At 47.4% G+C, this 27,116-nt stretch overlaps 1 protein-coding gene across 3 annotated transcripts; it reads left to right on the top strand.

Moving 5' to 3' along the window:
• On the top strand, window positions 1–26,818 carry ACER1 (alkaline ceramidase 1). Of its 3 annotated transcripts, XM_083594885.1 has the most exons (7): window positions 1–213; window positions 12,086–12,189; window positions 18,801–18,915; window positions 21,255–21,393; window positions 22,435–22,572; window positions 24,109–24,246; window positions 26,230–26,818. In XM_083594885.1, the coding sequence occupies exons 2-7, from the start codon at window positions 12,097–12,099 to the stop codon at window positions 26,396–26,398; spliced, it is 792 nt and encodes a 263-aa protein (XP_083451011.1). In that variant the 5' UTR covers window positions 1–213; window positions 12,086–12,096; the 3' UTR covers window positions 26,399–26,818. The 3 variants fall into 3 exon arrangements, with proteins under 3 accessions (XP_083451011.1, XP_083451012.1, XP_083451013.1); XM_083594886.1 differs by lacking the exons at window positions 1–213; window positions 12,086–12,189 and adding an exon at window positions 14,778–14,896; XM_083594887.1 differs by lacking the exons at window positions 1–213; window positions 12,086–12,189 and adding an exon at window positions 14,836–14,962.
• Window positions 26,819–27,116: the final 298 nt, after the last annotated feature.

Below are 27,116 nucleotides of genomic sequence, written 5' to 3'. Positions count from 1 at the left end.
GTTATAGAAGCCAGGTGCGGACTGTTCCCTGAGACAGAGCCATCTCTCAGCTTGCTTTTCTTGTCAACTTCCAGTCTGACTTCCCTGAGGTTGGTTCTTTCCAACAAAGGTGGTAGGACAGGTTGCAGCGGCAGGAGATACCCCAGGAACGCCTTCAGGAGCTCTTTTGACGTCTGGAGTTTCGGCTTTGCGGAGGGAGCGGAGACACAACAGGTAAGTAAAAGGACTCACCTTCAACCCAGGCATTCCAGATCTATAAAAGTGGGTAACCTGAAAGCCTTTTTTTTTAAAATAACTTTTTTATTCAAAAGTCTGCGACCAGAAGGAGGAGGAGTATCAGGAAGAATGGAATAAATTTCATGATTATTTAGTTAAATTTGTTAAGTCAAACTAACTGGAAATCGCTTGCAGATACTTAATGGGCTTAGGATTTTATTTATGTTAAGTGATGAATTAATATGTTTAATTCTATAAGGTGAAGATTTAAGGGTGTTAATGTTTAAGTTAAATTTCATAAAAAATGGGATTTGGAAAACCATTAAAAGGACATGCAATGAAATTCAACCAAGGGGAAGCGAGGAAGTCACTTAACAAAGTTAATAACTGTAATTTTTAATAAGGCTATGATTTATGTCTATTTTGTTTGTTTGTTTTGTGTGTTTGTTTGTGATATTGTGAAAACCAATAAAATTTTGCAGGGAAAAAACAAAATTAAAACAAAACATACTATCCAGAAACATATCATCCTTATTTCCCCCCCATTCCCCCCTATTTTTTCTCCCTCCCCCCCAGTGGCGTAGCGTGGGTTGTCAGCACCCGGGGCAAGGCAAGTAATTTGCGCCCCCTAACCCATGGATTTGCCCTAACCCCAGATGTTGCGCCCGGTGCGGCCGGCACCCCCTGCACCCCCCACGCTACGCCACTGCTCCCCCCACAGAACCTACCCACCCCCCGACTTCCCTCAGTTCCAGTCTTTGATTTCTCTAAAAATGCTGTTTGTTTCATGTTACACAGTTGTATAGATCCTCAAACTATTTAGCTGATTATCATCAATAAAAAGTTTGTGAATGTTTATTCAAAGCCAGCCAAGGAGTCCAGTTTGCTTTGTTGCATCTTCAAATACTTTGTAAAGGGTTCCCATTCATCTTTAAAGTCACAGCTATCCTTGTCCCGTGGTTTATATGTCAGTTTTGCCAGTTCTGCATAGTCCATCAATTTTTCTTGCCATGATTCTTTAGTTGGGGTTCTGAAAGCCTTGTTGTGTCTGAAATCCCGCAAGGTCTACCGCTTTGGCTCTCTGCATATACTCTGTGCCACTCTGCTCATGCTCAGGGGAAAGCAGTGCCTGGTTTCTCTGCGGAAAGATGCTCCTTCCATCGATGTGCATGGAAAGTGATGTGCAGGTGATGGATTGGTAATAATAATAATTTATTATTTCTACCCCGCCTATCTGGCTGGGTTTCCCCAGCCGCTCTGGGCAGCTTCCAACAGAATATTTAAAACACAATAATCTATTAAACATTAAAAGCTTCCCTAAACAGGTAGATGAATGCTGGTTTTATATAGCAAGGGCTGGATTTGAAAGGTGCACGTTCTTTTCAAACAATCCCCATTTTAGAAGTTGCAAAATCATTGAGCTGTGCTTGCCTTGCTCAGAGTAGACCCATTGGAATGTTGTTGTTTAGTCGTTTAGTCGTGTCCGCCTCTTTGTGACCCCCTGGACCAGAGCACGCCAGGCACCCCTGTCTTCCACTGCCTCCCGCAGCTTGGTCAGACTCATGTTTGTCGCTTTGAGAACGCTGTCCAACCATCTCGTCCTCCGTCGTCCCCTTCTCCTTGTGCCCTCAATCTTTCCCAACATCAGGGTCTTTTCCAGGGAGTCTTCTCTTCTCCCCGGGCCTTAGTTTGCCTACCCATGGTCTAAGAGATACCCTATGAAAATATGTTGCAAAGTGAATGTAACCAAAGAAAGAACGGTATATGTGTAGATGTAAAACTGTGGTAGTTCTGACATGCTCAATGTAAGCAGCCGCCACACTGCCATCTACCCAGTAACCACACAGCCATTCAAGGGAAATAAAGTTTATTAAGGAAGCCATTCAAATATTGTGACACCCTGCCCAAATGAAGGCTGATGCCTCAAGGTCATGGCCCAACAGCCCACACAAAAAGGAGTACCAGGGAAACGCCTGGATATGCTGTATTGTCTCACACAAGCCTTGCCTCCGGCACGTCCACTCCTGCCAAACAAATATAGGACACAGCCAGTAACAGAACTTTTGTTGTTGTTGTTGTTTAGTCGTTTAGTCGTGCCCGACTCTTCGTGACCCCCTGGACCAGAGCACGCCAGGCACCCCTGTCTTCCACTGCCTCCCGCAGTCTGGTCAAACTCATGTTAGCTTCAAGAACGCTGTCCCACCATCTCGTCCTCTGTCGTCCCCTTCTCCTTGCGCCCTCCATCTTTCCCAACATCAGGATCTTTTCCGGGGAGTCTTCTCTTCTCATGAGGTGGCCAAAGTCTTGGAGCCTCAGCTTCAGGATCTGTCCTTCCAGTGAGCACTCAGGGCTGATTTCCTTCAGAATGGATTGGTTTGATCTTCTTGCAGTCCATGGGACTCTCCAGAGTCTCCTCCAGCACCAGAATTCAAAAGCATCCATTCTTCGGCGATCAGCCTTCTTTATGGTCCAGCTCTCACTTCCATACATCACTACTGAGAAAACCATAGCTTTAACTATACGGACCTTTGTTGGCAAGGTGATGTCTCTGCTTTTTAAGATGCTGTCCAGGTTTGTCATTGCTTTTCTCCCAAGGAGCAGGCATCTTTTAATTTTGTGACTGCTTCTACAGACCCCTTAATTTTATTCTGTGCTCCCCGATTGCACCCATGGCTACTCCTGACTCCCCAGATTGTTGCAGCGCCCCCCCCCCAGGTGCCCACTTTGGGCAATACTGTTTTAAAGGATGCTTTGATAGAAGAAGAAGAAGAAGAAGAAGAAGAAGAAGAAGAAGAAGAAGAAGAAGAAGTAGTTCATATCAAGGTTCTTTCCAGGCTGAATGCCCCCACAGGTGCAGTGCTCAGACTCTCAGCTCAGATTTTGCCAAAGGTCTTAAGGCTTATATGTATGGTTTTGTTGTTGTTGTTGTTGTTGTTGTTGTTGTTGTTGTTGAGTCATTTAGTCGTGTCCTCCTCTTCGTGACCCCCTGGACCAGAGCACGCCAGGCACTCCTGTCTTCCACTGCCTCCCGCAGTTTGGTCAAACTCATGTTCGTAGCTTCGAGAACACTGTCCCACCATCTCGTCCTCTGTCGTCCCCTTCTCCTTGTGCCCTCCATCTTTCCCAACATCAGGGTCTTTTCCAGGGAGTCTTCTCTTCTCCTGAGGTGGCCAAAGTCTTGGCCTGAGGTGGCCAAAGCCTCAGCTTCAGGATCTGTCCTTCCAGTGAGCACTCAGGGCTGATTTCCTTCAGAATGGAGAGGTTTGATCTTCTTGCAGTCCATGGGACTCTCAAGAGTCTCCTCCAGCACCAGAATTCAAAAGCATCCATTCTTTGGCAATCAGCCTTCTTTATGGTCCAAGAAATCAGCTTGGGGGAGGGAAATGGAGACAGTTTCTTCTAATGCTGAACTGAAATCTGCCCTCCTGTCAATCCAGCCTGGTAGATCTATCTAATCCTGGGCTCTTGCCCTTTGCCCAACCCCACCTGCTGATGCCAGGACTTGAACACAGTTTGGTCAAACTCACGCTGGTAGCTTCGAGAACACTGTCCCACCATCTCGTCCTCTGTCGTCCCCTTCTCCTTGCGCCCTCCATCTTTCCCAACATCAGGGTCTTTTCCAGGGAGTCTTCTCTTCTCATCAGGTGGCCAAAGTCTTGGAGCCTCAGCTTCAGGATCTGTCTATGTCTGGTTAGAATAGGTCAACTGAATTTGCCAGCGAGTTTCTCCTGTATTTTATTTTCTGAAGTCTTCCACCACCCTCCAATATACTGGGCAATATTCTATTTTAAAAACAAATTTATTTTGAATTAATGGACTATGCAGAATTAGATAAGATGGCAGGAAGGATCCGAAAGCTGCAGGACCAGAGATTCTCAGAGGACTGGAGTAACTATTTGAACTATTTGAAAAGCAATTGCAATAAACAGATTACGCTAATAGGACTGCAAGAAGTTTTGTAAGGAGGAGTTGCGAAATATTGCAATGGAGATTACGAAGAGAGTTATTAGTTAAGGACAATTAAAAGTAATAGAGAAATTAAGAAATGTAGATAAAGTGACGAACACTGAAAAATCTTCAGATGCGGTTGATGGACGTCCAAAACATTGTATAAAATAAGAAAATAGGTTAAATGATTGTTGGAAATGATACGTTAATTTAAAAAAATAAAAAAATATTTATTTGGTTTTTCAAATTAAAGTTTTACAATCACAAACATACAACACACAACATAAAAACAAGATTCCAAAGAAACTTCTCCCTATTATTAATCATTATTAATTATATGATTAATCATTATTCATTATTAATCATTTCCTCCTGGATCTTTTATAATAATCCAAATCTTTTACCTCTCCATTACATCCAAAACCCATCATTAAACTACAAGCGTTATTCCAAATCCTACCGACAATTTTAACTGATTGCAATGGTTTTTTAAAGTAAATTATAAATTCCCCCCATTCCTTATTAAAATTTCTGTCTTCCTGATTTCTGATTCTTCCGGTCATTTTTGCCATTTTGGCATAAATCCATCAATTTAATCTGCCATTCTTCTCTGGTCAGGACTTTGTCCTCTTTTATCTCTGGGCCAATAACATCTGTGCAGCCGTGGTTGCATACATAGCCTTCTCTGTTCTGTTTGGATTTCAGCACCTAATTTTCTATATTACACTTTCAGCAAAGCTATCATTCTTCCGCAACTCATCCCAGATGACAACAACAGCATCTTTCATCCTCATCTTGAGGTCAGGGATGCTGAACTTGTTGCAGGGAAGGTTTTAAGGAGGATAATAATTTTAATTTTTATACCACACCCATATGGTTGGCTTGGCAGTGTATTATAATTATATACAGAGGGCCTTCTCGGTGGTGGCGCCAGCCCTGTGGAACACCCTCCCATCAGATGTCAAAGAAATAAACAACGACCTGATGTTTAGAAGACATCTGAAGGCAGCGCTGTTCAGGGAAGCTTTTAATGACTGATGTTGTAATGTATTTTTAATCTTTGGTTGGAAGCCGTACAAAGTGGCTGAGGAAACCCAGCCAGATGGGCAGGGTATAAATAATAAATTCTTATTCTTATTCTTATTCTTATACCACCTTTCCTCACATGATCTCAGGGCCATTCACAAGGTAAAACCACAAATATATAGTTAAAACAAAAGCAAAAAAATGTGGCCTCCTGTACAGTCATACCTCGGGTTAAAGTTGCTTCAGGTTGAGCGTTTTCAGGTTGCGCTCCACGGCGACCCGGAAGTAACGGAATGCGTTACTTCTGGGTTTCACTGCTTGCGCACGTGCAGACGGTCAAAATGACGTCATGCGCATGCGCAGAAGCGGCGAATCGCGACCCGCGCATGCGCAGACACGGGTTGCGTTCGCTTCAGGATGTGAATGGGGCTCCGGAACAGATCCCGTTCACATCCAGAGGTACCACTGTAGTGTCCCAGGCCAGTCGGTTTAACTCATTTCTAGTTGGCAAAATTGACCAGAATTCTGACATGGTGCAACTAGTTCCCTTTACTCTAAAACACGGACGCCCAAAAAATTTACTTTGGTTTCCACTGTGGTTCTTCGAACTCAGAAAGGCCAGAGCTCGATTTCTCTTCCATCACCTCAGCTGTTTTCTTTTTAATATTGTTCTTCTTCTTGTTTTTTATTTATTTGCGTTTCTGATATAATTCCCTATCAACAAAAGATAAACAAAAACGATGCGAAAGGAAAAGAATCTCTGAAATAAAAAAAGTAGTAGCGTTTTCGGATATCAAAGAATAGACAGAAAAGAGACTTCCCACCCTCTCCTTCCATGATTCTCTTTTCCCCGCTTTTTCTGCCCCCCCCATCTATTGCAACCACTTTTTTAAACTTTAGTTATTTCTTACACTGCTGAAACTCTTACCATGTGGCTAGGCCACCTCATCTGTTTTCAGACAGAATCCTAGAATTGTCCGACCAAAGTGGGATGGCTTCTAAAATGGATGGATTATGCAAAATCGGCTATAAAACTAAGAGATCGAAATGATGAACTGTGGAAAATTGGAGGCATTTCCATCAGAAAAATGTTGGAGGGTATGCGATATGAAATTGCAGGCAGGGTTCGAGATACGAGCAGCAGAGCAAAGACAATAAGATGGAGTTAGCGGGGTTACCAGCGAGTTGAATGCAGCAATAAAGGATAAGAGTAAAAACATCAGGGTGGGAAGTAGAATCATAGAATCATATAGAAGAGACCACAAGGGCCATCGAGTCCAACCCCCTGCCAAGCAGGAAACACCATCAGAGCACTCCTGACATATGGTTGTCAAGCCTCTGCTTAAAGACCTCCAAAGAAGGAGACTCCACCACACTCCTTGGCAGCAAATTCCACTGTCAAACAGCTCTTACTGTCAGGAAGTTCTTCCTCATGTTTAGGTGGAATCTTCTTTCTTGTAGTTTGGAACCATTGCTCCGTGTCCGCTTCTCTGGAATTCACCATAATGTTTCCCATCTTAGTTATTTTAAATGCCATATTATCTAAGTTCCTCCCACACCACACACCATTTTCCTCTCTAGAATAATTGTGCTATGTAATCCCCTGGACACAGCGCTCATCCATTTAGCCAAATATTCTGTCCAAAGGTTCTGACAGCCTGGAAGCCATTCTGACAAATGAGACTGCAACTTTTGTGAAGACTGTGGGAATTAAAACAAAAACAAACAGCCACCCGAAATGTCAGAATTAATGATAAGAAAGAATCATGGAAGCATAGAACTGTAGAGTTGGAAGGGACCCCAGCGGTCATCTAGTCCAACCCCCTGCAATGCTGCAATCTCAGCTTAAAGCATCAATGACAGATGGCCGTCTGACCTCTGCTTATAAACCTCCAAGGAGGGCGAGTCCACAAATGTGTGAATGATATACTGTAGGTGAAGTCAATTTGTTAAAACTTTTGAATAATCTAATAAACAATAGTAAAGGTAAAGGGACCCCTGACCATTAGGTCCAGTCGTGGCTGACTCTGGGGTTGCGGCGCTCATCTCGCTTTATTGGCCGAGGGAGCTGGCGTACAGCTTCCGGGTCAGGTGGCCAGCATGACTAAGCTGCTTCTGGCGAACCAGAGCAGCACACGGAAATGCCATTTACCTTCCCGCCAGAGCGGTACCTATTTATCTACTTGCACTTTGATATGCTTTTGAACTGCTAGGTTGGCAGGAGCAGGGACTGAGCAATGGGAGTTCACCCCGTTGCGGGGATTCGAGCCGCCGACCTTCTGATCGGCAAGTCCTAGGCTCTGTGGTTTAACCCACAGCGCTACCCGCATCCCTTATGACATACTGTAGGTGAAGTCAATTTGTTAAAAGCTTTGAAAAATCTAATAAACAATAATATTCCTTTAAAAAAGAACCGTAGAGTTGGGAGGGAATTGCAAAGGTTATCAAGTCCAACCACTTTGCAGTGCAGGAATATTTTTGCCCCATGCTGGGCTTGAACCCACGGACCTGAGATGAAGCATGCTCTATTGACCGAGCTATCCCACTTGGGAGGTTACAACGCACACTGGCCCGCAGGTTCAGCAGAGCCTCGGGTACGGGTATGTTGTTCCGGCACTTGAAATGTCTCCCCTGGTTTTCCTTTTGAAGAGCAGAATGGGCACAGTCCTATGTGCATTTGGTGTACCAAGGACCAGAATGGGGCAAGGCCAGTGAACGTTTCCTTGAGTCAGCAGGGTTTGCTGAAATTACCGTATTTTTTGCTCTGCAAGACTCACTTTTCCCCTCCTAAAAAGTAAGAGGAAATGTGTGAGCGTCTTATGGAGCGAATGCAGGCTGCACAGCTATCCCAGAAGCCAGAACAGCAAGAGGGATTGCTGCTTTCACTGCGCAGCGATCCCTCTTGCTGTTCTGGCTTCTGAGATTCAGAATATTTTTTTCCTTGTTTTCCTCCTCCAAAAACTAGGTGCCTCTTGTGGTCTGGCGCGTCTTATAGAGCGAAAAATACGGTATACATTTCAAGGGTTGAAAACATGCTTCAAACACCGTCGTTTTCATCCTTACAACAGCCTGGGAAAGCAGACCAGGCCGTGTGGTCCTCTGCCATGGCAGGTAGAAGGGAAACAGGACAAATGGAGGTTGAGAGAACAGATGTTCTTGGCTAAGGCATGACAGCAATCTCTCCTGGGTTGATGTTATCACAGTCTCAGTGAGGCAAGGGATGGGTGGATCTGTCAATCCCCATTTCTGATTCCCTCCCCCTCCCCCATCTTAAATCCAGTACTCCACACTTCCACATCAATCTGAGATTTGATTTTCCCTCGCGAAAATTCATCAGCACCGTTTTCTCCAAACCTTTGCAATTATAAACGTTTTCGCAAAGCATAACGCAATGAATCTGCTATGTTGTTTTCGCTCATTTCCACACAGGCTTTCACCCCAGAATATGCCTTTTTTTAGACGCATCCCTTTGGCTGGATAATTGCACGGCAAAATTCGGAGAAGGGCGGATTTCAAAAGAGGCTGTGTTCGGGTTTGTGTATCTTTCTGCAGAGCAGGTGCCTTTAAAGGCAGATGGATTCGAATTCCTTCCCCATCCATCTTTCAGAGTGTGAACTCTGCCCTTCTCTTCTAAGCACTTTGCAATTGGCCTGACGAAACCAACAGCTTGGCAATAAAATCTGAATTGCCACCAATTTGCAATTAGCTAGCTCTACAAAACTCGTTTACAGCCACACCTGCCCACCGCCTTCATTCTTGTGGAGAGGGAGGCAAGAGGCGTGGGAGAATCTCTTATCTCAATGCAGTGAGAGAGAGAGAGATTCTTGCATAATTCCAGGAATATATAATCTGAAACAACGGCTTGTCTTTTCCTTCGCCGATTCCAGGTGTAAGGGAACTGCAGGCTACCAGCCTGGCCTGCAAACCTTTCCCCCAAACCATGCCCACCCACCAGGAGTGCCAGCTTTGCACCGCGACTGTGGGTGCCCAAAGCCAAATTTTGTGGGTGCCTGGCCCCTTGATGGGGATTTTGTGGGTGCTTGGGCCCACAGGGAGTTGGCACCTATGCCTCTTACCCTGCTCATCACGGCAAACGCGATGCCAGGCGTCGTTGTTGTTTAGTCGCTTAGTCGTGTCCGCCTCTTCGTGACCCCTGGACCAGAGCATGCCAGGCACTCCTGTCTTCCACTGCCTCCCGCAGTTTGGTCAAACTCATGCTGGTAGCTTCGAGAACACTGTCCCACCATCTCGTCCTCTGTTGTCCCCTTCTCCTTGCGCCCTCCATCTTTCCCAACATCAGGGTCTTTTCCAGGGAGTCTTCTCTTCTCATGAGGTGGCCAAAGTCTTGGAGCCTCAGCTTCAGGATCTGTCCTTCCAGTGAGCACTCAGGCTTGATTTCCTTCAGAATGGAGAGGTTTGATCTTCTTGCAGTCCTGGGGACTCTCAAGAGTCTCCTCCAGCACCAGAATTCAAAAGCATCAATTCTTTGGCGATCAGCCTTCTTGATGGTCCAGCTCTCACTTCTACTCTCACTGCCAGGAGTCAGATGGGTACAAATTGAGGAAGGGCCATAGCTCAGCGGGACAGCACCTTCCTCGCAAGCGGAAGGTGGAAGAGACTTCTCCCCGAAATCATGGGAGCCTCTGTCAGTCAGTGTGATCGACCCTGATTTAGGTGGACCAAATGTTCAGCCTCTGCATAAGACAGCTTCCTAACGGTCTCGGCTCAGGAGGTGGCGGCCTCTCCTTTGCTGGAGGTTTTTAAGCAGAGGTTCGGAGGCCATCTGCCAGGGTGCTTTAGCAGAGATCCCTGCGTTGCAGGGGGTTGAATTAGAGGAACTTTGGGTGTCCATTTCCAACTCTACCATTCTATGATTCTACGTTCCTACAGGTAAAGATTCAAAGGGACAACCGGGAGCTCACTTTGAGCTCCTGGTCATTCTTTTGCTCAGACCGAGGTGGCGTTCCCACTGGTCCAATTATCTCTTGCTTCCTCTCTGCCTGATCCAAGACTTGCCAGGTCCATGGGACCTGCCCTCTCGCAGAGATGCCCCTACTCCCCTTGCCTGCTGCCCCTTCCGTCCGTCAAATTTCTCGGTCCCTATGGGCAGCTGCATGGCTTTTGCCTGGGATGTTTCTGCATCAGTACATTAAAGATCTGTGCTGGATACCAGTCTATTGCTAAGCTAAGTTCAAGGTGTTACTGTTCAAATCTTAAACAGCCTGCGACCTGCCTTGCCCCTCGTAAACCGGCCAAACCGCTGCACTCCTCTTCTGACCATCTCCTGGTCCCGCGTCCCTATGGAGGTAAAAAAGGTAAAGGTAAAGGACCCCTGAGGGACGCGGGTGGCGCTGTGGGTTAAACCACAGAGCCTAGGGCTTGCCGATCAGAAGGTCGACGGTTCGAATCCCCGCAACGGGGTGAGCTCCCGTTGCTCGGTCCCTGCTCCTGCCAACCTAGCAGTTCAAAAGCACATCAAAGTACAAGTAGATAAATAGGTACCGCTCTGGGGGGAAGGTAAATGGCATTTCCGTGCGCTGCTCTGGTTCGCCAGAAGCGGCTTAGTCCTGCTGGCCACATGACCCAGAAGCTGTACACTGGCTCCCTCGGCCAATAAAGCGAGATGAGCGCCGCAACCCCAGAGTCGGCCACGACTGGATCTAATGGTCAGGGGTCCCTTTACATTTTCAAAGGACCCCTGACAGTTAAGTCCAGTTGCGAACGACTCTGGCAATAAAAGCCAGGGTGCCGGTTTCTCAGTTAATGAAAGCCCTGCTTATCCCAAATGCTCCATGTCTCTTCTTCTAAATAGTTTGGCTTGCCAGGTATCAAACACATAGGCTTGAAAGCCTATCGTGACAGGCTTGACAAAGCAAAGTTCTGCTGAGATTGTTGAGATTGTTGACACGGCCAACGCTGCATTCTCTGTTATCAGCGCTGCCTCTCTCCTGCCTCTTGCAGAAAAGGGCACTTTGCCTTTTTGGAGGATTACACCGAAAACTCCTGCCATACAGATGCCCCACTTGAAAGCTTGTGGGGGAATTAATCCGAGAATGACACGCAGTACAAATTTAGCCCCGTTATTGTTAAGAAATTGGGGAGGACAGATTTCACTTTAACCTACAATTGTCACGTCCTGTTGGACAATCCACTTGTTGTTTTTTAGTCGTGTTCGACTCTTCGTGACCCCATGAACCACAGCATGCCTTGGAAACTCTCACTTTCTTCTCAAAAATTCTCCCTTTTTTTATGTCCATGGAGTTTTCTGGGCAAAAGACTGGAGTGGTTTGCCAGTTCCTTCTCCAGGTGGATCACATTTAGTCTAAACCATAGGTAGGCAACGTAAGGTCCCGGGGGCCGGATCCGGCCCAATCACCGGACTATATTTTGGAGGGGGGGAAATGAACGAATTCCTACGCCCCACAAATAACCCAGGGATGCATTTTAAATAAAAGCACACATTCTACTCATGTCAAAACACGCTGATTCCTGAACTGTTGCCTACCCCTGTTCTAAAGCTGTTGTCGTGCGAAGAAACACTCTTTTGTTTTCGTTTTGGATGTTTATCGTTAAAATGCCTAACAAAAAAAAGCTTCAGGTTTCTTTAGGAATGTATGTTTTAGCATTATTATTTTTTTTAAGTTCCTCATAAATCATGTCCCAATATTTTTTGATTTCGGGACCAGTCCACCACATGTGGAATAAGGTTCCTTCATTTTCTTTGCATCTTCCCAGCAGATTCTTGCACACCAGCTCAGAGCCGTCGCCGGGCATCAAAGTGTGTGCTGCAATATTTCAGAGGGAAGGAGATATGGAAAATCTGGAAAGGCAGGTTCTTTTTCTCCACTGCAACGCTCTGTAGGTGCTAAGGTGTTGTATTTTTCTTTTTTGAAAGGTGTTGCCAGCATGCCTAGTATATTTGCCTACCAAAGCGCTGAAGTAGACTGGTGCGAAGAGAATTTTGCACACTCAGAGTACATTGCAGAATACTACAACACGGTAAGCCGCCGTTCTGTCTGCCCTCATTTATTTCATTTTATTTATTTATTCAATGTACTTGTTCACCAGGACCTGGCGAGGATGTGCTGAGAACCTTGGCTATGGTCTAGTCAAGGAGATCCGAATTTTCAGATGCTCCCTTGCAAATGAAAAAAAAATATCAGGGTTCTATCGAGGCATCAGAGTTGCTTTAGTGGTCTGGGAGAGGAGGAACCAAGGCCGCAAAGCAGCTCTCAGAAGCTGTACATGTTTTCTTCCATACAATACAGTGGTACCCCGGGTTAAGTACTTAATTCGTTCCGGAGGTCCGTTCTTAACCTGAAACTGTTCTTAACCTGAAGCACCACTTTAGCTAATGGGGCCTCCTGCTGCTGCCACACCGCCAGAGCACGATTTCTGTCCTCATCCTGAAGCAAAGTTCTTAACCCGAGGTAATACTTCTGGGTTAGCAGAGTCTGTAACCTGAAGTGTATGTAACCTGAAGCACATGTAATCCGAGGTAGCACTGTATTTCGATTTCAGAAAGGCTTTTGACAAAGTGCCCCATGATATTCTCACGAGGAGGCTGGTAAAATATGGGTTGAACGAGGCAACGGTTAGGTGATTTACTGACCAAACTGAAATATACTCAGAGTTGAGTGTTGATTTCATGCTCTTCATTTCAGCTCATGGTAAACAGTGTGTGAGTGCTTTCCCCCCAAAACCTCTGGCTATATATACATTATTTTCACAATGGGTCCCCTGTGATTGGCTGATTCAACTCCCCTCCTGGAGCCTGATTGGACTGCTCCTGCAGGCCAATCAGGTTGCTGATTCACTTCTTCCTGGAGCCTGATTGGGTGGCTCCTGCAGGCCAATCAGGTTGCTGCCTTCTAGGATCCCACCTGTCTATTGTTCTAGGATCCAAGCTGAGTGCATAACACAAACCCAAAGTTTTCTTTGTCATCCTGGGAAAAAGTGACAAGTGAGGTGCCATAGGGTTCTGTCCTGGGCCCGTTGTTGTTCAACGTCTTTATAAATGTCTTGGATGAAGAATTGAGGGGATGCTGATCAAATTTGCAGATGACACCAAACTGGGAGGGGTAGCTAATGCCGCAGAAGACAGAATCAGTATTCAAAATGACCTAAATGGATCAGAGAACTGGGCACAAGATAACAAAATGAATTTCGATAGGGTCAAATGTAAGGTTCTGCACTTAGGCAGGAAGAACCAGATGCACAAATATAGGATGGGGGGACAGCTGGCTTACTAGTAGTGTATGTGAAAAGGATCAAGGGGTCTTGGTGGACCACAAGCTGAACATGGGTCCACAATGTGATGCAGCAGCGAAAAAAGCAAATGCTATTCTAGGCTGCATCAACAGAAGTCTAGTGTCCAGATTAAGGGAAGTCATAGTTCCGCTCTATTCTGCCTTGGTCAAACCACACCTGGAATACTGTGTCCAGTTCTGGGCTCCACAATTTAAGAAGGATGTTGACAAGCTGGAAGGTGTTCAGAGGAGGGCAACCAAGATGATCAAGGGTCTGGAAACCAAGCCTGATGAGGAATGGTTGAAGGAGTTGGGCATGTTTAGCCTGGAAAAGAGATGGGGAGATATGATATCTCTTCTTCAAATATCTCAAGGGAAATGGGAGCAAGCTTGTTTTCTCCTGCTCAGGAGGGGAGGACTTCAAGTTACAAGGAAGGACATTCCGACTAAACTGAAGGTTCAAGCCAGGCATAGGCAAACTCCGGTCCTCCAGATGTTTGGGACTACAATTCCCATCATCCCTGACCACTGGTCCTGTTAGCTAGGAGTGAAAGGGATTGTAGTCCCAAACATCTGGAGAAGAAGAAGAGGAGTTTGGATTTGATATCCCGCTTTATCACTACCCTAAGGAGTCTCAAAGCGGCTAACATTCTCCTTTCCCTTCCTCCCCCACAACAAATACTCTGTGAGGTGAGTGGGGCTGAGAGACTTCAGAGAAGTGTGACTGGCCCAAGATCACCCAGCAGCTGCAGGTGGAGGAGCGGGGAAGCGAACCCGGTTCCCCAGATTACAAATCTACTGCTCTTAACCACTACACCACACTGGCTTTCTGGAGGGCTGGAGTTTGCCTATGGCTGGTTTGAGCTGAAGGTATCCTGGGCGCAAGTTGCCGCGGCAATTGGCACCTCGAATCCGGACCGGTAGCATATTGCACCAGCCACACACAGACTTCCTGCAGAGACTGAATATTCCGATTGCAAATTCCACGCCATGCCGAGGGATGGGGAAATATTGCACAGGTGCATCCAAGGTGAATAAGCTCCCCTCTCCCTCAGTCGCGAAGCTCCAAATTCTGGCTCGATGCCAAAAAAGGAAGGAGGGTGTGGTGTTTGCTTCAGAACTGCTTCTCCTGGCACAGAGAAAGTGGAGTGCCCATTTAAGCAGCTGACCACCCACACACCTTCACAGAGATCCAGAAAATAAACCGGCTTTACCTGCTCAGCTTCTGGAGCTGGCTGGCTGGCGTCTGCCCCACGGGAAGGCTTGAGGAGGCAGGAAGAGGGCAGGGTCTCCAGAACGCCCTGACTTCAGCTCCTCGCTGTGATCTCGCGTTTAGGCTGCAGGCACACAGCAGAGCACATCTGAAACGCCTCCACCGCAGCCCCCTAACCCCCCACCTCAAAGCAGATAACAGGGAACTGTGATGCGCTGACATGTTTAAACCAAATAAAAGTCACGTGAAGCATTTACTAAAGACCGGGAAAAGAAAACGACGCTTGAGACACTTGGCTTGAGGAGCGATGGTAATGTTGCTTGAGAGAAAGAGTTTTCGCTGGGTGTTATCTTGGAGTGGGTGGGTGGGTGAAATAACACTTACCGTGTTTTTTGCTCTATAAGACTCACTTTTTCCCTCCTAAAAAGTAAGGGGAAATGTGTGTGCGTCTTATGGAGCGAATGCAGGCTGCGCAGCTATCCCAGAATCCAGAACAGCAAGAGGGATCGCTGCTTTCACTGTGCAGCGATCCCTCTTGCTGTTCTGGCTTCTGAGATTCAGAATATTTTTTTTCTTGTTTTCCTCCTCCAAAAACTAGGTGCGTCTTGTGGTCTGATGCGTCTTATAGAGCGAAAAATAGGGTATATCGAGCTGACGGACAAAGAATCGGAGGTTCTCTATTTTTCTTCTTTCTCTGTTTCCTCTCTTATGTTCCCCCTTGTACATTCTATCTTTCTAGCTCCCTCATCTCCTTTTCTCCCTTTTTGTTTTTTGTGCTTTTGTTTAGATTAACGTTTTTGTTTTGATTTTTTTTAAAAAAAAGTTTGATAATAATCTTGACATTAATTATTAATTATTAAATGTAGCTTTGTAAGGGACGCGGGTGGCGCTGTGGGTTAAACCACAGAGCCTAGGACTTGTCGATCGGAAGGTCAGCGGTTCGAATCCCCGCCACGGGGTGAGCTCCCGTTGCTCAGTCCCTGCTCCTGCCAACCAAGCAGTTCGAAAGCATGTCAAAGTGCAAGTAGATAAATAGGTACCGCTCTGGCGGGAAGGTAAACGGCGTTTCCGTGCGCTGCTCTGGTTCGCCAAAAGTGGCTTAGTCCTGCTGGCCACATGACCCGGAAGCTGTACGCCGGCTCCCTCGGCCAGTAAAGCGAGATGAGAACTGCAACCCCAGAGTTGGCCACGACTGGACCTAATGGTCAGGGGTCCCTTTACCTTTACCTAGCTAAGTCCCTTGGACATGGGTGGAGCTGTGGGTTAAACCACAGAGCCTAGGGCTTGCCGATCAGAAGGTCGGTGGTTCGAATCCCCGTGATGTCAAAGTGTAAGTAGATAAATAGGTACCGCTCCGGCGGGAAGGTAAACGGCGTTTCCGTGCGCTGCTCTGGTTCGCCAGAAGTGGCTTAGTCCTGCTGGCCACATGACCTGGAAGCTGTACGCCGGCTCCCTCGGCCAATAAAGCGAGATGAGCGCCGCAACCCCAGAGTCGGCCACGACTGGACCTAATGGTCAGGGGTCCCTTTACCATGTTTACTAAGGGGTAAACATGGCTGAAGTATACTCAGCGTTGAGTAGTGATTTCATGCTCTTTATTTCAGCTCATGGTAAACAGTGAGCGAGTGCTTTCCTCCAAACCTCTGGCTATATACACATTATTTTCACAATGGGTCTCGTGTGATTGGGTGATTCAACTCCCCTCCTGGAGCCTGATTGGACTGTTCCTGCAGGCCAATCAGGTTGCTGATTCACTTCCTCCTGGAGCCGGATTGGGCAGCTCCTGCAGACCAATCAGGTTGCTTCCTTCTAGGATCCTACCTGCCTATTGTTCTAGGATCCAAGCTCAGTACATAGCAGTGGCATAGCAGGGTTGCCAGGAGCCGCGGCTGAACAGAGGGTTGGTGGGGTGAGAGGCTGAGAATCAGACAGCATATGAATGTGCATACAACCGCTTCACTGCGTCCACATCACCGAGAAGATCACAGCCACAGAGATAAGAAGAACGTGTCCAGAGGAGGGCAACCAAAGTGGTCAAAGGCCTGGAAATGATGCCTTATGAGGAACGGCTAAGGGAGCTGGGCATGTTTAGCCTGGAGAAGAGGAGGTTAAGGGGTGATATGATAGCCATGTTCAAATATATAAAAGGATGTCACATAGAGGAGGGAGAAAGATTGTTTTCTGCTGCTCCAGAGAAGCGGACACAGAGCAATGGATCCAAACTACAAGAAAGAAGATTCCATCTAAACATTAGGAAGAACTTCCTGACAGTAAGAGCTGTTCGACAGTGGAATTTGCTGCCAAGGAGTGTGGTGGAGTCTCCTTCTTTGGAGGTCTTTAAGCAGAGGCTTGACAACCATATGTCAGGAGTGCTCTGATGGTGTTTCCTGCTTGGCAGGGGGTTGGACTCGATGGCCCTTGTGGTCTCTTCCAACTCTATGATTCTATGATTCTAAGAGTCGTTCCATTGTTTGGAGAGGTCACTTCTTGGTTCGCATGGAGAAGCCATTTTTAATGGAGCCTAGCTGTATTGTAATATGGTCTGAAGCTCAACATCAAAAAACGAAGATCATGGCCACTGGTCCCATCACCTCCTGACAAATAGAATGGGAAGAAATGGAGGCAGTGAGAGATTTTACTTTCTTGGGCTCCATTATCACTGCAGATGGTGACAGCAGCCATGAAATTAAAAGACGCCTGCTTCTTGGGAGAAAAGCGGTGACAAACCTAGACAGCATCTTAAAAAGCAGAGACATCACCTTGCCAACAAAGGTCCGTATAGTTAAAGCCATGGTTTTCCCAGTAGTGATGTATGGAAGTGAGAGCTGGACCATAAAGAAGGCTGATTGCCAAAGAATGGATGCTTTTGAAGTCTGGTGCTGGAGGAGACTCTTGAGAGTCCCATGGACCGCAAGAAGATCAAACCTCTCCATTCTGAAGGAAATCAGCCCTGAGTGCTCACTGGAAGGACAGATCCTGAAGCCGAGGCTCCAATACTTTGGCCACCTCTTGAGAAGAGAAGACTCCCTGGAAAAGACCCTGATGTTGGGAAAGATGGAGGGCACAAGGAGAAGGGGACGACAGAGGACGAGATGGTTGGACAGTGTTATAGAAGCTACCAGCATGAGTTTGACCAAACTGCGGGAGGCAGTGGAAGACAGGAGTGCCTGGCGTGCTCTGGTCCAGGGGGTCATGAAGAGTCGGACACGACTAAACGACTAAACAACAACAAGCTGTATTGTGGCAGTGTTGAAATTTTGTGCGCTAACAATTTTGCACCCGGGGCAACTGTCCCCGTGGTTCACCCAGGCTACGCCACTGTGTTAGCGACCGGACTTTTGGAGGAAAGCCATGCGCTTTGAATTTCCTTTCAAAGTCCCAATTTGAAACCATACCGGACCCTGCTTAGCTTTGCAAACACTCTAGCACTTTTATGGCTGCGCCACTGGGAGAACAAAAAAACCCCCAGCGCTCCTCAAAAGTTGATTGTGAACTGATCTTAATAAATACATAATAAATAGCTAATTGTTCAATTTCGGATGGCCGCTGGAGCCACAATGGCTTATTTCTGGAGAAAGACCTTAACAGAGCCCAATTTTCTTCTAGATATTCCCAGGGTTTGGGAACCGACTTTACTAGAAAAGATGACCCAAAAACGATGTGTTTCCGGAGGACAAATAAAAAAATGGATAGATTTGTAGAGGTCATGTTTGATTTTATTACACATGCCAAAATGTGCCCTGTCCCCTGCTTATCAATGGATTTGGTTAATTCACTAATATTCTTTTTAAGTCACTTTTCTTTCTTTATTCTTAACAATGCTTTTTTTCCCCTGGGGGTACGCATGCCCCTAAACATTTTGTGAATCTTTGTACTTTTGTCCATTCACTGTATTTATTCCCTCCCAGTTCGAACTATAAAATGGTGATTTTCCTGAGTCAAAATGAGAGTACCCCCTAAACATTTTTTTTAAAGGGAAAAAAAGCACTGATTCTTAATAAGGGGGTGTTGCTGTTTTTTGTTTGCTTGTTTTTTTTTGAAGTTGATGGTTGCAACTAAGCGATTCAAAGTGTGGAACGTTCCAAATTACACGTTAAAAACGAGAACGACAAGAAAACTCTCTCTCCTTGTTTGCTGCTGTTTTGCAGATCAGCAACGTTGGTTTCTTCATCCTGCCGCCGATCATGATGTTCATGAACCCCCAGTACATCCAGTACCGACCAGTTCCCATCCCGGGTCTTACTATCATGTCAACATTGATTGGTACGTCCCCTGGGGGAATCAGAAGGGAAGGGACGCCCCCTCGAGATCAAAAGAATTTACCGTATTTTTCGCTCTATAAGACGCGCCAGACCACAAGACGCACCTAGTTTTTGGAGGAGGAAAACAAGGAAAAAAATATTCTGAATCTCAGAAGCCAGAACAGCAAGAGGGATCACTGCGCAGTGAAAGCAGCAACCCCTCTTGCTGTTCTGGCTTCTGGGATAGCTGCGCAGCCTGCATTCGCTCCATAAGACACACACACATTTCCCCTTACTTTTTAGGAGGGAAAAAGTGAGTCTTATAGAGCAAAAAATATGGTACTTCTTTACACAATCACGGCATCCCGAATTATACATGCCCAGAAACGGAGAGACGGAGCAATGCCAGCAAGAGGAGGAATTGCAAGTGAAATGGTAGAATTAGCAAACGTAACTTATAGAATACAGGGATGCGGGTGGCGCTGTGGTCTAAACCACCGAGCCTAGGACTTGCCGACTGGAAGGTCGGCGGTTCGAATCCCCGTGATGGGGTGAGCTCCTGTTGCTCGGTCCCTGCTCCCGCCCACCAAGCAGTTCGAAAGCATGTCAAAGTACAAGTAGATACCTTCCAGCGGGAAGGTAAACGGCGTTTCCGTGTGCTGCTCTGGTTTTGCCAGAAGCAGCTTAGTCGTGCTGGCCACATGACCCAGAAAAACTGTCTGCGGACAAACGCTGGCTCCCTCGGCCAGTAAAGCGAGATGAGCGCCGCAACCCCAGAGTCGTTCACGACTGGACTTAACTGTCAGGGATCCTTTATCTTTTTTTATATTGATAGTGAATTTTGGGGGGGGCAGGGCCAAGTGTGTGGGGCCCTAAGCTATAGCTTGTTTAGGTAAAGGTAAAGGGACCCCTGACCATTTGGTTCAGTCGTGACAGACTCTGGGGTTGCGGCGCTCATCTTGCTTTATTGGCCGAGGGAGCTGGCGTACAGCTTCCGGGTCATGTGGCCAGCATGACGAAGCCGCTTCTGGCGAACCAGAGCAGCGCACGGAAACGCCGCTTATCTTCCCGCTGGAGTGGTACCTATTTGTCGAGAGGCAAAATATTATGGCAGCTGTAAACAAAATTTGCTCGCCCATATTCTATGATTTAAATATCTTAGATAGCAGAGCCAATTACGTCACCAAATTAATAATTCCAGCCCAACGTAGGGCTTTTATGCTGGCCCGTTTGAATGTTTTTCCCTCAGCACTTGTCAGGGGAAGATATCAAAACATCCCTAGAAACAAGAGATTCTGCAGATGTTTTATGAATGTCCCGGACACGGTAGAGCACATTCTCTTTCAGTGCCCATTGTACAGTACGCTCCGTCAACGCGTGCTGCCCCCTCTTTTGGGTGGTCTGGAGCCCCAACAAGGTGAATGTGTGGGATTCTGCCTATCCGACGTTGACCAAAGGGTAACGGCGGGGGTAGCCGAGTTTTTGGTAGCAGTCCTCCAAGGAGCAGGTTAACAAGGAAAACCACTGATTTTATATGTATATATATATATATGTATGTAGCCAACTGCTGCCTTTCTGTATATATCTCAAGGCTTTTATATGTTACTTTTTCTTTTATCGTTTTATTTGTATAATGCCTAATAAAGGTTTGAATAAGAGAAAGGTACCTATTTATCTACTTGCACTTTGACGTGCTTTCGAACTGCTAGGTTGGCAGGAGCAGGGACCGAGCAACGGGAGCTCACCCCGTCATTGCGGGGATTCGAACCGCCGACCTTCTGATCGGCAAGTCCTAGGCTCTGCGGTTTAACCCACAGCACCACACGCGTCCCTATATAGCTTGTTTAGCTTATACGTAAATCCGGCGCTGATTCAGACTAAACATCAGAAGGAACTTTCTGGATGTAAGAGCCTTTCAATAGTGGAAACTGTCTCTCTCGGAAGCTGCCGGGCTCTCCCGCCTTGGAGGTTTTTAAAGAGAGTTTGGATGGCCACCTGTCAGCAATGCTCCAGCCAAGATTCCTGCCTTGCAGAGGGTTAGAATCCAAGAATTGTAGAGTTTGAAGGGAACTCCAAGGATCATCCAGTCCAACCCCTTGCAATGCAGGAATCTCAGCTAAAGCATCCATGACGTTTAGCTCTCGGGGTCCCTTCCAGCTCTACAATTCTGTGGTTCTACTATTCTTCTGGGAGTCCTGGGAGCCCAAAGTTCTGGACTCACAGAACTGTAGAGTTGCATGGGACCTCGTGGGCCATCTAGTCTGACCCCCTAAAGAAAGGACCAGCTGCAGCCCCGTGGGAGATAACCTGCTTTGAGTGCAGAAGGCGCCAAGGTAGATTCCCCCTCTTTTCATCCTGCAGGTCTGTTCTCCGGCTACTTCCATATGACTCTCAGTTACGCAGGGCAAATGCTGGACGAGCTCTCCATCCTCTGGGCAATCGCCCTCTGCTACACTTTCTGGTTGCCTGTTCACTATTACCCATCGTTCATCAAAAACAGGTAAGTGGGGGGGGGGGAATAAGGAACTACTGGGGCACCCGGGGAAACAGGCAGAGGGCCTTCTCGGTGGTGGCGCCCTCCCTGTGGAATGCCCTCCCATCCGATGTCAAAGGAAATAAACAACTATCTGACTTTTAGAAGACATCTGAAGGCAGCCCTGTACAGGAAAGTTTTGATGTTTTATTGTATTTTTAACATTCTTTTGGAAACCGCCCAGGGTGGCTGGGGAAACCCAGCCAGATGATGATGATGATGATAATGATAATAATAATAATTTATTTGTACCCCGCCCATCTGGCTGGGCCTCCCCAGCCACTCTGGGCGGCTTCCATAAAAACCAAAAATACACTAAGATATCACACGTTAAAAACTTCCCTGAACAGGGCTGCCTTAAGATGTCTTCTGAATCTCAGGTAGTTGTTTATCTCTTTGACATCTGATGGGAAGGCGTTCCACAGGGAGGGAGCCACCACCAAGAAGGCCCTCTGCCTGGTTCCCTGTAGCTTTGCTTCTCGCAATGAGGGAACCACCAGAAGATCCTCGGTGCTGGATCTCAGCATCCGGGCAGAATGATGGGGGTGGAGACGCTCCGTCAGGTATACTGGGCCAAGGCCGTTTAGGGCTTTAAAGGTCAGCACCAACACTTTGAACTGAATGATGAGCAGGGTATTAATAATAATAATAATAATAATAATAATAATAATAATAATAATGTCTCTGTAGCCCTCCAGATTGCAAATAGAACTTTTTTCCACTTTCTAACAAACAAACCCCAAACCCCACATGCACAAACATTCCAATGGCTGCAGAGATATCCTGGACTATTAAGAGCAATGGGTGTCCTGGTTCAATAAAGACTGGCTGATCTTTGCTAACTCATTCTGTCAGATCCACAGCGACTTCTCGACACACTTGCCTTCGCTTCTTCCTGCCCACGGGGAGAGGGCTCATGGAGATCTTCCATCCTGTTCTGTAAAGGACCCTGAGCTCTTCAGCGCTCAAACTGTGTCTTTTGTCATTTTTTAATTTTGACCCGCTTAGGGATCAGTTCACGTGGCTGGTGGGCATCGTGACCGTCTTCAGCACCCTGATGTCCTTTGTGAAGCCGACCCTGAACGCTTACGCCCTCAACTCCGTCGCCTTGCACCTTTTATACTTGAGTAACCAGGAATTCAGAAAGTAAGTTGTGGACAGAGAACCCTGCAAGCGTTGAACAGGCAATTCTAAGGGCCCCCGAGTGCAGAGTCTGCCTCCCACTTCAGTAACTTCACAGATAAGAATTAACAAGCAGTTTCTATTTTAGGTAAAGGTAAAGGGACCCCTGACCATTAGGTCCAGTCGCGGCCGACTCTGGGGTTGTGGCGCTCATCTCGCTTTATTGGCCGAGGGAGCCGGCGTACAGCTTCTGGGTCAGGTGGCCAGCATGATTAAGCCGCTTCTGGCGAACCAGAGCAGCGCACGGAAACGCTGTTTACCTTCCCGCCGGAGCGGTACCTATTTATCTACTTGCACTTTGACATCACGGGGATTCGAACCACCGACCTTCTGATCGGCAAGCCCTAGGCTTTGTGGTTTAACCCACAGCTCCACCCATGTCCAAGGGACTTAGCTACCGTAGGTAAAGGTAAAGGGACCCCTGACCATTAGGTCCAGTCGTGGCCGACTCTGGGGTTGCAGCGCTCATCTCGCTTTACTGGCCGAGGGAGCCGGCGTACAGCTTCCAGGTCATGTGGCCAGCAGGACTAAGCCGCTTCTGGCGAACCAGAGCAGTGCACGGAAACGCCTTTGGTTGATCTTATTGAAATTTGACACCCTTTTAGAATGTGGCTTTTTTGGGGGGGGTGTATTGAGTTACTGCTTTCGGTTTGATTTTATATGTTGTGGTCTTCTTGTGAACTGCCCCAAGACCTCCCGGTCTAGGGCGGTGTATAAGTTAAATTAATAATAATAATAATAGGTAAAAGGTAAAGGGACGCGGGTGACGCTGTGGGTAAAACCTCAGCGCCTCGGGTTTGCCGATCGCATGGTCGGCGGTTTGAATCCCCGTGACGGGGTGAGCTCCCGTCTTTCGGTCCCAGCTCCTGCCAACCTAGCAGTTCAAAAGCACCCCTAAGTGCAAGTAGATAAATAGGTACCGCTTTATAGCTGGAAGGTAAACGGCGTTTCCGTGTGCTACGCTGGTGCCGGCTCACCAGAGCAGCTTCGTTGCGCTGGCCACATGACCCCGAAGTGTCTCCGGACAGCGCTGGCCCCCAGCCTCTTAAGTGAGATGGGCGCACAACCCTAGAGTCGGACACGACTGGCCCGTACGGGCAGGGGTACCTTTACCTTTAAAGGACCCCAGACGGTTAAGGCCAGTCAAAGGCGACTATGGGGTTGCAGCGCTCATCTCGCTTTCAGGCTGAGGGAGCCGGCGTTTGTCCACAGACAGCTTTCCGGGTCATGTGGCCAGCAGGACTAAACCGCTTCTGGCACAATGGGACACCGTGACGGAAACCAGAGCGCACGGAAGTGCCGTTTACCTTCCCGCCACAGTGGTACCTATTTATCTACTTGCACCGGCGTGCTTTCGAACTGTTAGGTTGGCAGGAGCTGGGACGGAGCAACAGGAGCTCACCCCGTTGTGATCATAGTTATAATGCCCATTTTGTCAATGTAACCCCTCCAGCCTCAGGCGAGTGCACCCACTATTCCTGATTGCAACCTTTTCCGCAGGTGCAACAACGCCCGCGTTCACCGTCTCATCAGGACCATGGTCGTGTGGTGGTGCATCGCCATCACCTGTTGGCTGACGGATAAGTTTTTGTGCGGCATCTGTCAGAGGGTCAATTTCGCCTACCTTCACAGCATTTGGTAAGAAGGACCTGCTCTTGGCTGCCCTGGAGGGCTAGATGAGATGAAATGGTCTTCATTTATTGCATAGTGGTGTCAGAATCCAGCTGAACGTTGGCAAAAGCTTTGGGACGGTAAGCAACGTTGGTACAAGGGAGCCCATAACTTAGCCATCTTGGCCATCTCATGATGAAGCAGTTGCCTCAGGCAGCAAATGAAGAAGAATCTTTATTTGCTTTGGCCACTAGACATAAAAAGGTAAAGGGTAAAGGGACCCCTGACCATTAGGTCCAGTCGTGGCCGACTCTGGGGTTGTGGCACTCATCTCGCTTTATTGGCCAAGGGAGCCAGTGTACAGCTTCCGGGTCATGTGGCCAGCATGACTAAGCCGCTTCTGGCGAACCAGAGCAGCGCACGGAAACGTCGTTTACCTTCCCACCGGAGTGGTACCTATTTATCTACTTGCACTTTGACGTGCTTTTGAACTGCTAGGTTGGCAGGAGCAGGGGCCGAGCAACGGGAGCTCACCCCGTCGCGGGGATTCGAACCACCGACCTTCCGATCAGCAAGCCCTAGGCTCTGTGGTTTACATAGCAATAAAATAAAATAAAATGTACTGAAGATTCAGTGGTACCTCTGCATATGCACACCTCTAGTTGCGTATCCTTCGGGTTATGCATGCGGCAAACCCAGAAGTATTTTTCTGGGTTTCGCCGCATGCGCAGAAGCACTCTATGTACAGAACAGGCACCTCTGGTTGTGAATTCCTTGGGATCTGAACAGAGCTCCAGAACGGATCCCGTGTGCAACTGGAGGTACCACTGCAGAGGTAAAAACTTAACTGTAGAAAATGCATTTTGGGGGTTTCATCAAATGCTTCTCAGTGGCAGCAAATGCTTCTCAGAGGTTGCTCCCAGTCTTAGGAACTCTCTCCCTGGAGAAGCCAGACAGGCTCCTTCCTTGATGTCTTTCTGCCAGGGCCTTCTCGGTAGTGGCGCCCGCCCCGTGGAACGCCCTCCCATCAGATGTCAAGGAAATAAACAACTATCTGACTTTCAGAAGACATCTGAAGGCAGTCTAGTTTAGTGAAGTTTTTAGTGTTTGATGTTTTATCGCTTTATTATTATAGTTGTACCTTGGTTCTCGAACGCCTTGGTACTCGTACGTTTTGGCTCCTGAACGCCGGAAACCTGGAAGTAAGTGTTCCGGTTTTCGAACGTTCTTCGGAAGCTGAACGTCCGACGTGGCTTCTGCTTGAGTTCAGGAATCTCCTGCAGCCCATCGGAAGCCGCGCCTCTGTTGTCAAATGTTTCTGGAAGTCGGGCGGACTTCCGGAATGGATTACTTTAGAGAACCAAGGTACAACTGTATTCATATTCTGCTGGGAGTGGCTGGGGAAGCCCAGCCAGATGGGCGGGGTATAAATTATAAATGATGATGATTATTATTACAGTGGTACCTCAGGTTACATACGCTTCAGGTTACATACGCTTCAGGTTACAGACTCCGCTAACCCAGAAATAGTGCTTCAGGTTAAGAACTTTGCTTCAGGATGTGAACAGAAATTGTGCTCCGGCAGCGCGGCAGCAGCAGGAGGCCCCATTAGCTAAAGTGGTGCTTCAGGTTAAGAACAGTTTCAGGTTAAGAATGGACCTCCGGAACGAATTAAGTCCTTAACCCAAGGTACCACTGTATTATACAGTCATACCTCGGGTTAAAGTTGCTTCATGTTGAGCCGTTTCGGGTTGCGCTCCATGGCGACCCGGAAGTAACGGAACGTGTTACTACTGGGTTTCCCCGTTCGCGCATGTGCAGATGCTCAAAATGACGTCATGCGCATGCACAGAGAATCGTAACCCACGCGCACGCAGACACACAGACGCAGTTGCGTCCGGAACGGATCCCATTCGCGTCCAGAGGTACCACTGTATTTCAAAAAGTAAAAAAGCAAGACACGTATGGCAGCCATAGACAACATTCTTTCCTTTTTTAAAAAACTCACAGGCATCTTTCTATCGTCGTTGCCATTTTCTACTGCGCCACCACGGTCGTCTACTTCGACGTCTTCTACGAACTCCCTAGCTCCGAGCCCGAAGTGGTTTACTGGCCCAGCGAGCGTAGTTTCTTTTCGCTGCCGTACATCAACCTCCCAAAATTCAAGAAGCAGTGCTAAGGGACTGCGAGACCGCTGAGGATAACAGGAATCCGGCACTGATCCGACGGGTTCAACCCATCGCGACGACTGAGCCCTATGCTTATTTGGCCGGCGAAAGGCTTCGCGCCGCCAAACCCTTGTTGCCTGGGAGACCGCGCATGCAGGTAGCTTTGTCGCATGGCTTGTGGCCCAATCTGTTGCGCAGCGAGTTTTTCCGCCAGCCCAGCCATACTGCGCGGGATGCCTCCGTTACACGGCACTGAAACTTGCCTGTTCCCCCAGCAGCCAGAGAATGACAGACACTGTATTTAAGCTATTTATAGAGGACATGTGGAGGGAATGAGAGAACAAACGGATCTCTCGCTTTTTGGACATTCTGCGCACGTTCACCACTGCCTTGCTCCGACCTGTATTAAACTGCACTTTGAAAGAAAGAAATCGGCACGTTCATTTGTCCCGAAATGTTGTTTGCTCTCAAAACGATGCGTTTTAAAACACAACTTAGTCTCCAAAAAAAGAGAGGGCATTTGGATACTTTTTCATTTTTTTAGCACCAGACCATCCATAGATGTGCAAAATCTGATGTGTAGTTCTGATTCGGTCTGGACATTAATCTGAGAGACGTAGATCATTGGTGCTGCAGGGCTGGTGTTTCACAACCTGGTGTTTCAACACAATAATTGCACAGAATAAATCCATGATGGGTTTGTTCTGATTTGTTCATTGCTATAACAAC

Source organism: Podarcis filfolensis, assembly GCF_964270895.1.
Source record: "Podarcis filfolensis genome assembly, chromosome: 18".
Lineage (NCBI taxonomy): Eukaryota > Metazoa > Chordata > Lepidosauria > Squamata > Lacertidae > Podarcis > Podarcis filfolensis.
This window is presented reverse-complemented; position numbering and strand designations above follow the sequence as displayed.

Bases quoted from the DNA above. Each gene is read 5' to 3' on its own strand.
- ACER1 (XM_083594885.1), top strand. From the start codon at position 12,097: ATGCCTAGTATATTTGCCTACCAAAGCGCTGAAGTAGACTGGTGCGAA. The intron at 22,573-24,108 runs GTAAGTTGTGGA...CCTTTTCCGCAG, and splicing joins AGTAACCAGGAATTCAGAAA to GTGCAACAACGCCCGCGTTC. The intron at 24,247-26,229 runs GTAAGAAGGACC...AAAAACTCACAG, and splicing joins GCCTACCTTCACAGCATTTG to GCATCTTTCTATCGTCGTTG.